Genomic DNA, 11,500 nt, shown 5'->3' with positions numbered 1-11,500 from the left:
GAATTTTTGAAGTCTTTGGTTTCAGTGGGGACTTGGAGAGACCGTGAGCTGGTGTTTATGTATATGGGAGTTAGAGACATAGAAAATTAGTAGAATCTTTTTGTTCAATCCAATCAATTAAAAAACTAGAAGGCATTCCATTGACTGTGTTGATTTCATTTGTTTACTTGATCATTTCTTCTTTAATTGAGGATGATCATACTTGACATGTCTCGGTTTTTGGCAACTGTAGCATATGATAGGATCTTTCTCTTTCTTCAACTCATGCTTCATCTCTTTATCTTTTCATCACATGAATCGTTTGAATCTCTTGAAGAGCTTGGACATCTCTTCATCTTCTTCATCGTTCTCTTCATCATAATTGCATTCTTTATGTGTAGAGGATCTTAAAGAAACACCAACTTTGCTTTTTATTTTCTTTCTTCTCTTATTTATTTCCTTCTTCTTGATCTTCCTCTTTTACCATCAACTCATGAGTAAGCAAGAAACCAATAAACTCATCAAGAGTGAGAGACTTTAGGTTCTTTGCTTCGATGATTGTTGTCTTCTTCGATTGTCAAGACTTTGGAAGAGAGTAAATCATCCTCCTCACAAGCTTTTCATTAGACATAATTTCTCCATATATATTGAGACCTTTGACAATCACTAAAAATCTATTCGTCATAACTTTGATGTTTTCATCTGGTTCATCTTGAAATTCTCATGGATATGATTGAGAAGATCAATTTTTGTTTCTCTTACTTCATTGGTTTCTTCATAAGTGACTTGGAGCTTGTCCCAAATATCCTTGACATTTGAACATGATGAGACTTTTGCACCGGGTCTAGTGTACAAAACAAAATGTGCTTGGCCTTAGCGTTGAGTTGGAACTTCTTTTATTCTTCATTTCAATCTTCTATCTCATTTGTTGGAGTAGAGTAACCCTTCATAATAGAGTTTCAAGCTTCTAGACCATTTGCTTGACTGAAGAGCATCATCTTATTCTCCCAATAAGCATGGTTTGTTCCACATTAAAATATGGTATCTTGTTTAACAGTTGTGAATCTTTAATGTAGTATGAGCCGTAGGTTAAAGTCATCTTTCTCGATGGATTGTATAAAATGATAGCGCTCTATTAGGACCTTCTCAAGGTTGTTAAACTGTCGATAGAAACTTTTTCTGATACCAATTGTTAGCTTTATCGATCAATCAAAATATGTCAAAATAGGGTGAATTGAGTTTTATAAATTAGTGGTGGAAGCAACTCAAAAAATAAAACCTTTGCACAACGTTTTTAGAGTGGTTCAGCTTCTAAACCAAGTCTATATCCACTTCCTTAGCATCCACCCTAAGGATTTCTCAAATTCACTAGATTTACTAACCTTAAGGATACAATGTAACCTTACAACTTTACACAAGGTTTATACCCTAAAACCTTGCTTACACTCTCTACACAAGATGAAATGCAAATATAGTAAGTAAAAGAAAACCCCCACAAAGGAAAATATGTTCGAAAACAATAAGCACTCATCAAAATCACACTTCAGAAAAATTAAACAAAGTAAATCACAAGTGTGTTACAAAAAATATGACAATTTTAGCTCAAGAACTCTTTTGAAGTTGGTTTGATCTTTCAATAATCTTTCTTGTTGTTCTCTATTTGAATTTTGGTCCATTTTATTTCTTCTATAACCTGTATAATCGTTTGAAGTCATTGATGATTGATTCAAGCCATTGGAATCATTAATTTTGAGCATTAAACGCTCAAATGCAACTTTGGTATCGATATCAAATAGTGGGTACTGAGACCAAACATCCTAATGGTCAAAATTATAGTTGTTGAAACCCTCGGGTATCGATATAGTTTTAGTGAGTATCAATACTCACCTATCAGTATTGGCAAATTAGTCATGAGACTGAAAGGGATTTTTGGCCAAAATCAAGTATTTTGAACCATAATAACGTAAGAACACTTAAAATTATTTTTCAAAATTAAAAATCACTTGAAAAAACATATTTTATGACTACATTTTAATAGAATCGTAAAAATAAATTTTTTAACAAATTCAATCATTTAATAATTCATGTTATATCAAAATAAAATATTAATTCAACATTTACCCACTTCAAGGCATCCCTTTTATTCACATTAGTATTTTAGATTTACCCATCTTTCTTACCTGCACATTGACATTTAGATAATAGCAATATAAAAATGATTTTTATGTTCATTTAATAAACGATTTATGTTCACAAACAAGCTTGTTTATTGACTTGTTCGCTTATGTTCATGAACAAACTCGTTTATAAACTAGTTTATTTTTGTACATTTTAAATATTGGTGAAAGTTCATACTAAATTTAATATATGATAAAATTTAAAGTTTAAACAATGAAGCCTAAGTAGCTTAAACACCAGTGACATAATTTTACCATTTCCTCTATTACAACACCAAAAAAATCTCTTTTCCTTTCGCTCTTTTTCCTTTTTATTTCAATCGCTCATCTAAGTCTCTTTTCCCCTATTATAGTATTTTCTTCTTTGGGTATTTATTTACTTTTGATCTTTAGTTGTTGTGATTTAAAGTTTACATCCATGTTTATATAACTTTTATTTTATTTTTATCTCTTGGTTTTTTGTTTTTTTTTATGAATTAATATTTAATTTTAGTTTTATGATTATTCGATCTATGATATAGATATTGGGTTAATAGTATTTTAAGGATTTTATTTTATGGTTAGATTCAAAGGAACCTTGATTTTGGCTTTGTTGTTGGCTGCTTTAAAGACTATTATAACTAATGGAGATTTTGTGGTTAATATCTAATTTTATTTTGTTGGTTAGATACAAAGTATTTCTCAAGACTATTTTACAATTAATGGAGATTTGGGTAATTAAAATTTTGCTACTGATTGACGATAAATTATTGACATAGCTTTAATAATTTGATTTCATCGTTTACAATGAAAACTTTCACTAAATATAAACTATATTAATTTAATGATTGTGTTATCATATAAACAAACGTTAAACAAGCACCAACACTAAATTAACATGTTCGTGAATGATAAACGAACACAAACATAAATGTTTACAAACATCAAACGAATACATTCACAAACATTAAACTAATAAATACGAACACCTTCAAAAATAAATAAGCGAACACGAACACAATATCAAAAATTTAAACAAACATGAACCAAACATAAACACTTTAAAAAATAAACAGATACAAACACACCATTGTTCGTTAAAACTCGAATCATTTACACCCCTAGTTATACACCACCTAAAGAATTAAAGGAATCAACCATAACTACCAATTACGTACAAACACCATTATATAGTATATGGTGGCATTGAGTTGTAGTTTCGTAGCCAACTGATTACTCTTCGTAGTAAGCATTATCTGTCAACAGAGCATCGTATACTTGAAGAGAAAACTAACGAAAGGTTTATTAATATACCACTATATGATAATGAATTGGTTACTTATGAAATCTAATATCAGGGTAAGAATTTCATAAACCACATCACAAAGCAAATGACTGAATTCATTTAGAAAAAGTGAGCCTTGTATTCAGGTTTTGCACAATAAGACACAGCACACAGAAGATCACTGAATTCATTTCCAGTAGTGAGGAAGAGAAAAAAAAAGGACTATGAAGATGAAAGAAATGTTCATTTGTAATATGTGGTGCCTTGAAAGAGCACCAGTACACATGCTTCTCAACATATGAACTTACCTGAAGTTCAGAGATCAAGTGTAGACATCATGTGCCCTAACTTTGCATCACAATTTAAATGTCATAAGTCGTAACATTTTACAGACTAGATAATAGTCTCACCACTTGCAAACACCAAAAAGCAAAATTGCTAGATAATCAGGACAACCAAAAGACTGTATTACTGTTACACAAACATATATTGTGATAATGATGGCATAAAAGATTGTATTAATGTTACATATATATATATAGCTGGTAAATCAAAAGCCAAAATCACCAATCTGAAATCATTGCATTGTTAGATTGCACGGAATGCAATTCAAAAAGCACCAAGGTTTATTATGGGACACTACCGACCCATTCCCTGTGAATCAGAAGGAAGACAACCCAACTACAAACAACTATTGGCTCGTTATCCGTAAAAGATTATACTGATAATCCCCAAAACCTTGACATTAATTTGCCAGGATACTAAAACTCTAGAGAACCGTAAATCTTGACAATAATTAACTGGGATCACAAAAACCTAATTAAAAAACGCAGTAAGCAAGTTTCTGGTGGGATTAATAGGCAAAAGCAGATTCAGTAAGAAGAGCTGTGGCAGTATTACAATGCCAACTAAATTAAAGACAATACAGAAGAATTTTTAAAGTGACTAATCAGTCAATTACGAAGATATGTTAGACACAATTCAGACAAGGATACATTTTTATTATATGTTACATGTGGGAGTAAATTTCAAAATTCACAATTCAAAGCCTAAACAACTGCAAAAACAATAAGCTATATATAGAAAAAAATTATAACTTTGGAAATTGGTTCTGATTGCAGCTTAAAAACAAATAATCAACATAATGAAACTTCACAATCACTAATTGTTAATAGTTTTGGTTGAAAACTATTCAAAAGCTGTATGCTACAATAATAAATGAACCAAAAGAACTGCAGCAAACAGCAATAGAATATTAACAATTAACATGAACAAGAAGGGCTAGCAACAAAGTCATAAAAGAGGGACTAAATTCTCAGCAAAAGGATTAACCTATCTTAAGACTTTGAATGTAAAATACATATAGCATCAAATTTCCCATCTACAACTTTTAATTTCAAGATGTCAAAGGAAACAAACAAGATTCAGAGTTACATTTTCCTTAAACGAAATGTGCATTTAAAAGCATTAACATAAGATGATAAAACACTATTATGGCCTACTTTGATTATGCTACCTCCCTGGATCTTCCTAATCATCATCTTCCTGCATTTCAGAAAAGAAACAGACCCAATTCACTAGAGTTCCAAATAAGCTATAAGACCAGTAACAACACAAAACAGAAACAAATTAGAAAACTCACATCGCCACTGCCTTCATCATCATCTTCTTCTTCATCATTCACCTCAGAGACAGACTTTTCAGACTCTACTTCATCATCTTTGGGACCCTCGGCCTAATATTAATCCAAAAAGGTTAACTTTTATATCACTAAACAAATATCAAATAAAAGACTAACTTCAAATTACCTGTCTCTTATTGTAGGCTTTCATGTTCTTTTCATACTCAACCTTTCGCTTCTCTGCCTTTTCAACATATGGTCGTTTTTCCTATAATCGTTTATGTTAAATTAATCAGAATGCATCTTGCATGCATTTAATTAAAAAAATCAACGCTGAAAATATCAAAATACTTACAGCTTCTGACAGGCTCTTCCATTTATCTCCACCAGCTTTGCCAACCTGAATTTGAAACCAAACAGAAAAATAAAGAAACACAAAACTAAAAGGAAAGGAGCCTGTAAGAAAACATGAATATTATAATTATAGTCCAAACTTACTGCAGCAACGGATTTGTTTTTAGGATGCTCCTTCTTGTATTGCTCGCGGAATTCCTCCCTTGAATCACGAAACCAACATCAACAAATTAGATAAAAATACGAACGCAAATCTGCAAAATCATCATCGAGGATCAACTTTGCTTTGACCAAAAGAAGAATAGTTCAATTCACCTCTTCAATATAAACGCCAGAATTTTGCAGGAAGCAAACGCATGAAACCAAATCTATTAAAGAAAACAGGGATTCATGAATGATTACATGAAAACGAAGAAGGCGCTAGCAGGCCTCTTTGGCTTGTTTGGATCCTTAGCTGCCTTCCCCGATTTCTTTCCAGCCTTCTTGGTTGGTTTCTTATTCACGGAGAGACTGTAAGCAAATCAACAAAATAAAATCAAATAATAGGAAACGTAAATCCACATCATAATCGGAGCTCTTAAAAGACGCGATCTGAAAAGGCAACAACAAAAAAAGACAAGAGAAAAAGGATAAAAGGCTTACTTAGCGCTCTTGGTATCCGACTTGGATTTACCTCCCTTCATGTTGAATACTGCAATTAAAATCGCAAATTAGCAGTGAAATTTATTTCAAAAAAAGGAGAAAATCGCCGAAATTCGTTAAAAACGATGAGAATCGAAGGGGGGAATACCTGGTGACGAGGTAGGGTTAGGGTTAAAGGAAGAGAGGGAGAGGGAGAGGGAGAGGGAGAGGGACAGGATAAAAGGGCGATAGAAATAGAGAGAATGAGGGGCCGAAACTCGAAATGCGGAGATATTATCAAGTTGGAGGAGGGGGAAATTGAAATTCAATTGCATCCCAAATGAGAGTTCAGGGTTTAGTTTAGGCGGGATTTGGTATTTCCATGCCACCTCATTCATCCCTGTGCTTTTCTCTTAGTGGCTGCCTGATTCCTACGTCTCCGCCTTCCCACTTTCATCTCTCTTCTTGGTGTGTTGTGCATCCGGGGGGATTTTTTTTTAAGGTAAACTATGTATTTAACTATTTAATAATTATTTTAATATTGTTTTGATCATTTATTTTAAAATTATATTTAAAATTATATTTTATTTCTGATTTAATCACTTGTTAATAATAAACAAAATCAGTGACGTGACAAATTTTATTATGCTAATAATTGTAGACACTCGTTTTTGTCTAGGTCTATAAAAATATTTTATTATATTATATTTATTTATTTATTATTATTATTAATATTTTATTATTATTTTTGTAGGCCTCACACTTAACAACCCAGATTTAGTGAGATTCAGAAAATAAATCAACGTATTTGAGTCCTATTAAAACACTAAAATCAACGTATTTGAGTCCTATTAAAACACTAAAACCGAAGCATTTGAGTCCAAGTAGGACTCTAAATATGATCTAAAAATAAGTTTCTTTAGACTATAAATAGACTCAAACATCAAGAGGAAAGGACACAGAGAAAAACGTGGAATCAAAATCAGAGGAAGGGGCAACGATTCGGAAAAACCGAGGGAAGAAAATGGCAAAAAATAAGCGTGGAGGATCCAAAGCCAGTATCTAAAAGCATGAGGAGTGGCTGGATTTGCAATGAAAATGCTCTACCACTCCTCGTGCTTTTAGATATTGGCTTTGGATCCTCCACGCTTATTTTTTGTCTTTTTCTTCCCTCGGTTTTCCAAATCGTTGTCCCTTCCTCTGATTTTGATTCCACGTTTTTCTCTGTGTCCTTTCCTCTTGATGCTTGAGTCTATTTATAGTCTAAAGAAACCTATTTTTAGCTCAGATTTAGAGTCCTACTTGGACTCAAATGCTTCGGTTTTAGTGTTTTAATATGACTTAAATACGTTGGTTTTAGTGTTTTAATAGGACTCAAATACGTTGATTTATTTTTTGAATCTCACTAAATTAGGGTTGTTGAGTGTGGGGCCTATAAAAATAATAAAATAATAATAATAATAATAATAATAAATAAATATAATATAATAAAATGTTTTTGTAGACCCAGACAAAAACGGGTGTCTACAACTGCCCCTCTTTGCACATTTTTGTGTTAACAAGAATAGGGCAAAGATGAAAAAGACAACCAATTTTTGTCCGGTTCTCTTTGATTTGAGACTTGATAGTGTTTGTTGTGACACTAAGTCAATCCATTGGGCACGATATCCTTCTTCTTGAAGTTGAAACCGTGGATGGCCATTCGTTGTGAAGTTGAGCCTTGAACTGGATATCCTTCGTCGTGAAGTTGAAATCCAATGAAAGTTGTGCTGTTTCGAGTCCAATATCCTTCGCCGTGAAGTTGAAATTGGATTTGAAACTGGAAAGTTTATTGATAGACACTCATTCCTTGAGTTGTATATCCTTCGTCGTGAAGTTGAAATCCAAATCTGGAGATGGATGTTGCTTGTGTGCACGATTCCCTTCATTATGAAGTTGAAATCGTGGATGGCCCCTCCGTCATGAAGTTGAGCCTAGAATTGTATATCCTTCGTCGTGAAGTTGAAATCCAAGTAAGTTGTATTGTTCCGAGTCCAATATCCTCCGCCGTGAAGTTAAAATTGAATCTGGAACTGGGAAATTGTTTGTTGACAGCCAGTTGCCCTTCGCTGTGAAGTTGAGCTTGTGTTGTCTCGAGTCCAATATCCTTCGCTGTGAAGTTGAAATTGACTCTGAATGAAACTGAAAAGGTGTTTGTTGACAGTCAGTCGCCCCTTCACTGTGAAGTTGAGCTTGTGCTGTCTTGAGTCCAATATTCTTCGCTGTGAAGTTGAAATTGGCTCTGAAACTAGGAAGCCCCTTCGCCGTGAAGTTGAGCCTCAAATGGCACGATATCCTCCGTCGTAGAGTTAAAATCGTGAATGTGTGGGTACAATATCCTCCGTCGTGGAGTTGAAATCGCGGATGGCCCATTCGTCGTGAAGTTGAGCCTTGACTTAAATATCCTTTGTCGTTAAGTTGAAATCCAAGTATTGTATGTTGCGGGTGGACACGATTCCCTTCACCGTGAATTTGAAACCGTGGATGACCCCTTTATTGTGAAGTTTGGCTTCGAGCTAGATATCCTTCATCGTGAAGTTGAAATCTACTCTCGAGCAAATTGTGTTGTTTTGAGTCCAATCTCCTTCGCTGAGAAGTTGAAATTGACTCTGAATGAAACTGAAAAGTTATTTGTTGACAATCAGTCGCCCCTTAGTTGTGAAGTTGAGCTTGTGTTGTCTCGAGTCCAATATCTTTCATTGTGAAGTTGAAATTGACTCTGAATGAAACTAAAAAGTTGTTTGTTGACAGTCAGTCCCCCCTTCGCTGTGAAGTTGAGCTTGTGTTATCTCAAGTCCAATATCCTTCGCTATGAAGTTGAAATTGGCTCTGACTAAAACTGAAAAGTTGTTTGTTGACAGTCAGTCGCCTCTTCGCTGTGAAGTTTAACAACCACCATCAACTTTTGAATGTGTTTTTGAATCGAGGATCTTTCGTCGTGAAGTTGAAACTTGACTTAAAAGGCTGCAAAAAATTATGTATGCTAAAAATGATAAATGTGATGCTCTTAAATATGTCTAAGATGCATGCATCATGAATTAATTATTGTTTATCTCTGGGATGAAGCCTCATTTTTGTCTGCTAGTCTTGTCATTGGAATCGACCATGCCCCATTTTCTTTTCAAGATTTTGACGATGTCACAAGTTTTATCTGGTCTCTTGAACTGATTGTTTTCAAGAGCATTGTTCGTTCTTTCTTTAATGGAGGCAAAATGAGCCTCAACAGCTTCCAAGACTTTTCCCATTTAAGACTATCCTGTTTGAAAATGTTTTTCTCATTTCTCTTATTTTAGGAGGGAAAAAGATATAAAAATGCAAGAATTCTGTAAAACATTGCCTCTTAATTCAGGCTCGCAATCAAATCAAATCAAATTATAAACATGAGTTCAAAGAATATCAAAGGAATCAATAGCTCGTTTAATGCTTTCAGAGTTATAGCTCTTTGACAAATATTCAAGTGGATGAGTTGGCTTTGGTTGACCTAAGGTTTTAGCCATAAAAATGTCATTTTTTTCAGTCATTGCAACATGTTTTTTCTTTGGCTTAGCATTTTAATTGTATGCGGAAAAAATGACACAATTAACATAATCAATTACTAGACCTTCAATTTCGGTCCTCTAAAATCTTCCATTTGTTCAAGATTTGTAGGCTCCTCTAACAAAGGCAGCGTGGAAATATCGATATAAAAAATGAAATTCTTGAGTGTTCGTGTGAGATTAACTATAATATGTGTTCTTTAACTCCCTTAGTCCATCATTACCGAAAGTTTATTGTTTAGATAAATTTGATTTAATTTGCCCATTATCTGGCTAGATGAATCCATAAAGCCAGGGCGTTTAACCAATTGCTTTAGAGGGACAAATTAACATCATAATCAGTTTTATCAAGATGACTGAAGGGTTCATCTCATCACAAAGTCTTCGGCCGGACAATAACAGTGGAGCAAACACTGAATTGCCAAGTATTCGAGCAATGTCATGGTTTGAACGTAATCTACTCATAAGGCCAGGGCTTTCAAGTTTCCTCTATAACCAATTGCCTTAGTGGAATAACTCAGCTTTACGGATTTAATTTCTTAAGATTGTTAAGAAGAACCTGTTATAGTCTAGGTGTTGTTGAAAGTAAAAAATTTCATCTTTAGAGTTCAATTTTCAAACAACTGACCTAAACTAGATTCACTTACTCGACTATTCCATCTATAAAGATAATGATCATCATTGAACGTCTTAAACGAAAAGTATAGTAATTTTCATATGCAAATGATGCCACATGTTGTCTGTACCTTATGAAAGGAAATGTTACATTGGTTAATTGCAAGAGCAGGGTACGATGTTTTGAGTGTATATTCTGGGTAAGGTCAAAGTTCTTGTTTTAAATCATGTTACTTCGTCAAAGGTCTATAATTTTGAACCATTTACAGAGTTTCTTAATTCAGATGATATTCAAAGAATTGCAAGTTTGCAAATTTTATTCATTGCTCGTCATCTTTAAAGTAACATAAATTTATTTAAAATTCCTTACGAAAACTTGAGAAAATATATAAAAAAACTCAAACATAATGTCTCAAATGATGAAATGATCTTCCTCACTTGGATGCCCCCAAGTTGTTGAATTCGATCCAATTCTGGTTACGCGTCTTTTGCACGACTCTCTTAAATGCGTAATAATTCTCAATTGTGTGCCTTGGGACACCGCCGTGATATTCACAACGAGCATTCTCATCATAATACCTGGGTACGGGGGCTTCATGGATTTCTTTGGATATGGTGCACCACATGTGCGTCAAACAACTGTTGGTAAAGCTCTTTATATGTCATAGGATCGAAATGTTCTCATTTTTTATTAGACATGTGAATGTAATAAAAAGAAAGAAAAATAATGTGAAATATGCAAGAATGCATGATGCATGCAATGTTCGAGGCATTGATAAAAAAATGTGTCTGTTATTAGAAATAATCCTTATTGGAGACAAAAGTGTTTTATCTTTTAAGAAACAAAAATATTCTGACATATTCTGCCATGTTGACCAGTCTTCTGCCTTTATCTGTCACCGGTTGAATAACCTGTCGAACCGCTCTGGCTTCTCTGGATGAACCATGCAAATGTTGAGTTGCTTTTTGTAATGGCCCTAGAAGTCTCGAATGACAGCATCTCTGGCATTTATCTTTTGTTGAACCTGTTCCCAACGAATACGTCATTGGAGTCCTCAATTGATAGGAATTATGTGAAGTTCATTTGTCTGTTTTTTGAATTCGTCAGCAATGTTCTCCAATTTCAGATATCGTTTTTCCATTGTTGCCTTTGAAGGGACTCGCAAGATCAGTAACCTTCATCTTGCCCCTACAACCTCTACCAGTCAGTTCTTCAAAGATAGACTTTCATTGTGCTTGACGTAGACCCGGTTCATTCTGAGTCCTTTATGATGCAGCAGAGTGATATAGTTTT

At 33.9% G+C, this 11,500-nt stretch overlaps 1 protein-coding gene and 1 non-coding gene across 2 annotated transcripts; both read right to left on the bottom strand.

Annotated features, from left to right (window-relative positions):
* Window positions 1-3,691: 3,691 nt before the first annotated feature.
* On the bottom strand, window positions 3,692-3,755 carry LOC120191343. The gene has a single exon (XR_005522684.1). It is a non-coding gene; the product is annotated as a small nucleolar RNA snoR101 (small nucleolar RNA).
* Window positions 3,756-4,710: 955 nt separating this feature from the next.
* Window positions 4,711-6,429, bottom strand: LOC120191331 (high mobility group B protein 2-like). The gene is made up of 8 exons (XM_039194303.1): window positions 6,186-6,429; window positions 6,038-6,086; window positions 5,798-5,905; window positions 5,540-5,597; window positions 5,397-5,441; window positions 5,229-5,309; window positions 5,063-5,155; window positions 4,711-4,965 (listed from the first exon to the last, which is right to left on the bottom strand). The coding sequence occupies exons 1-8, from the start codon at window positions 6,412-6,414 to the stop codon at window positions 4,951-4,953; spliced, it is 678 nt and encodes a 225-aa protein (XP_039050234.1). The 5' UTR covers window positions 6,415-6,429; the 3' UTR covers window positions 4,711-4,950.
* Window positions 6,430-11,500: the final 5,071 nt, after the last annotated feature.

Source organism: Hibiscus syriacus, unplaced genomic scaffold (genome assembly GCF_006381635.1).
Source record: "Hibiscus syriacus cultivar Baekdansim isolate YM2019G1 unplaced genomic scaffold, ASM638163v2 tig00116965_pilon, whole genome shotgun sequence".
Classification (NCBI taxonomy): Eukaryota; Viridiplantae; Streptophyta; class Magnoliopsida; order Malvales; family Malvaceae; genus Hibiscus; species Hibiscus syriacus.
This window is presented reverse-complemented; position numbering and strand designations above follow the sequence as displayed.

What these genes read in the sequence shown, in the direction of transcription:
- LOC120191331 (XM_039194303.1), bottom strand. Translation starts at nt 6,414, where the DNA reads ATGAATGAGGTGGCATGGAAATACCAAATCCCGCCTAAACTAAACCCT. An exon ending in AGCGCCTTCTTCGTTTTCAT is followed by an intron (nt 5,598 to 5,797) that starts GTAATCATTCAT and finishes TCGTGATTCAAG; the next exon opens with GGAGGAATTCCGCGAGCAAT. An exon ending in GGAAGAGCCTGTCAGAAGCT is followed by an intron (nt 5,310 to 5,396) that starts GTAAGTATTTTG and finishes AAACGATTATAG; the next exon opens with GAAAAACGACCATATGTTGA.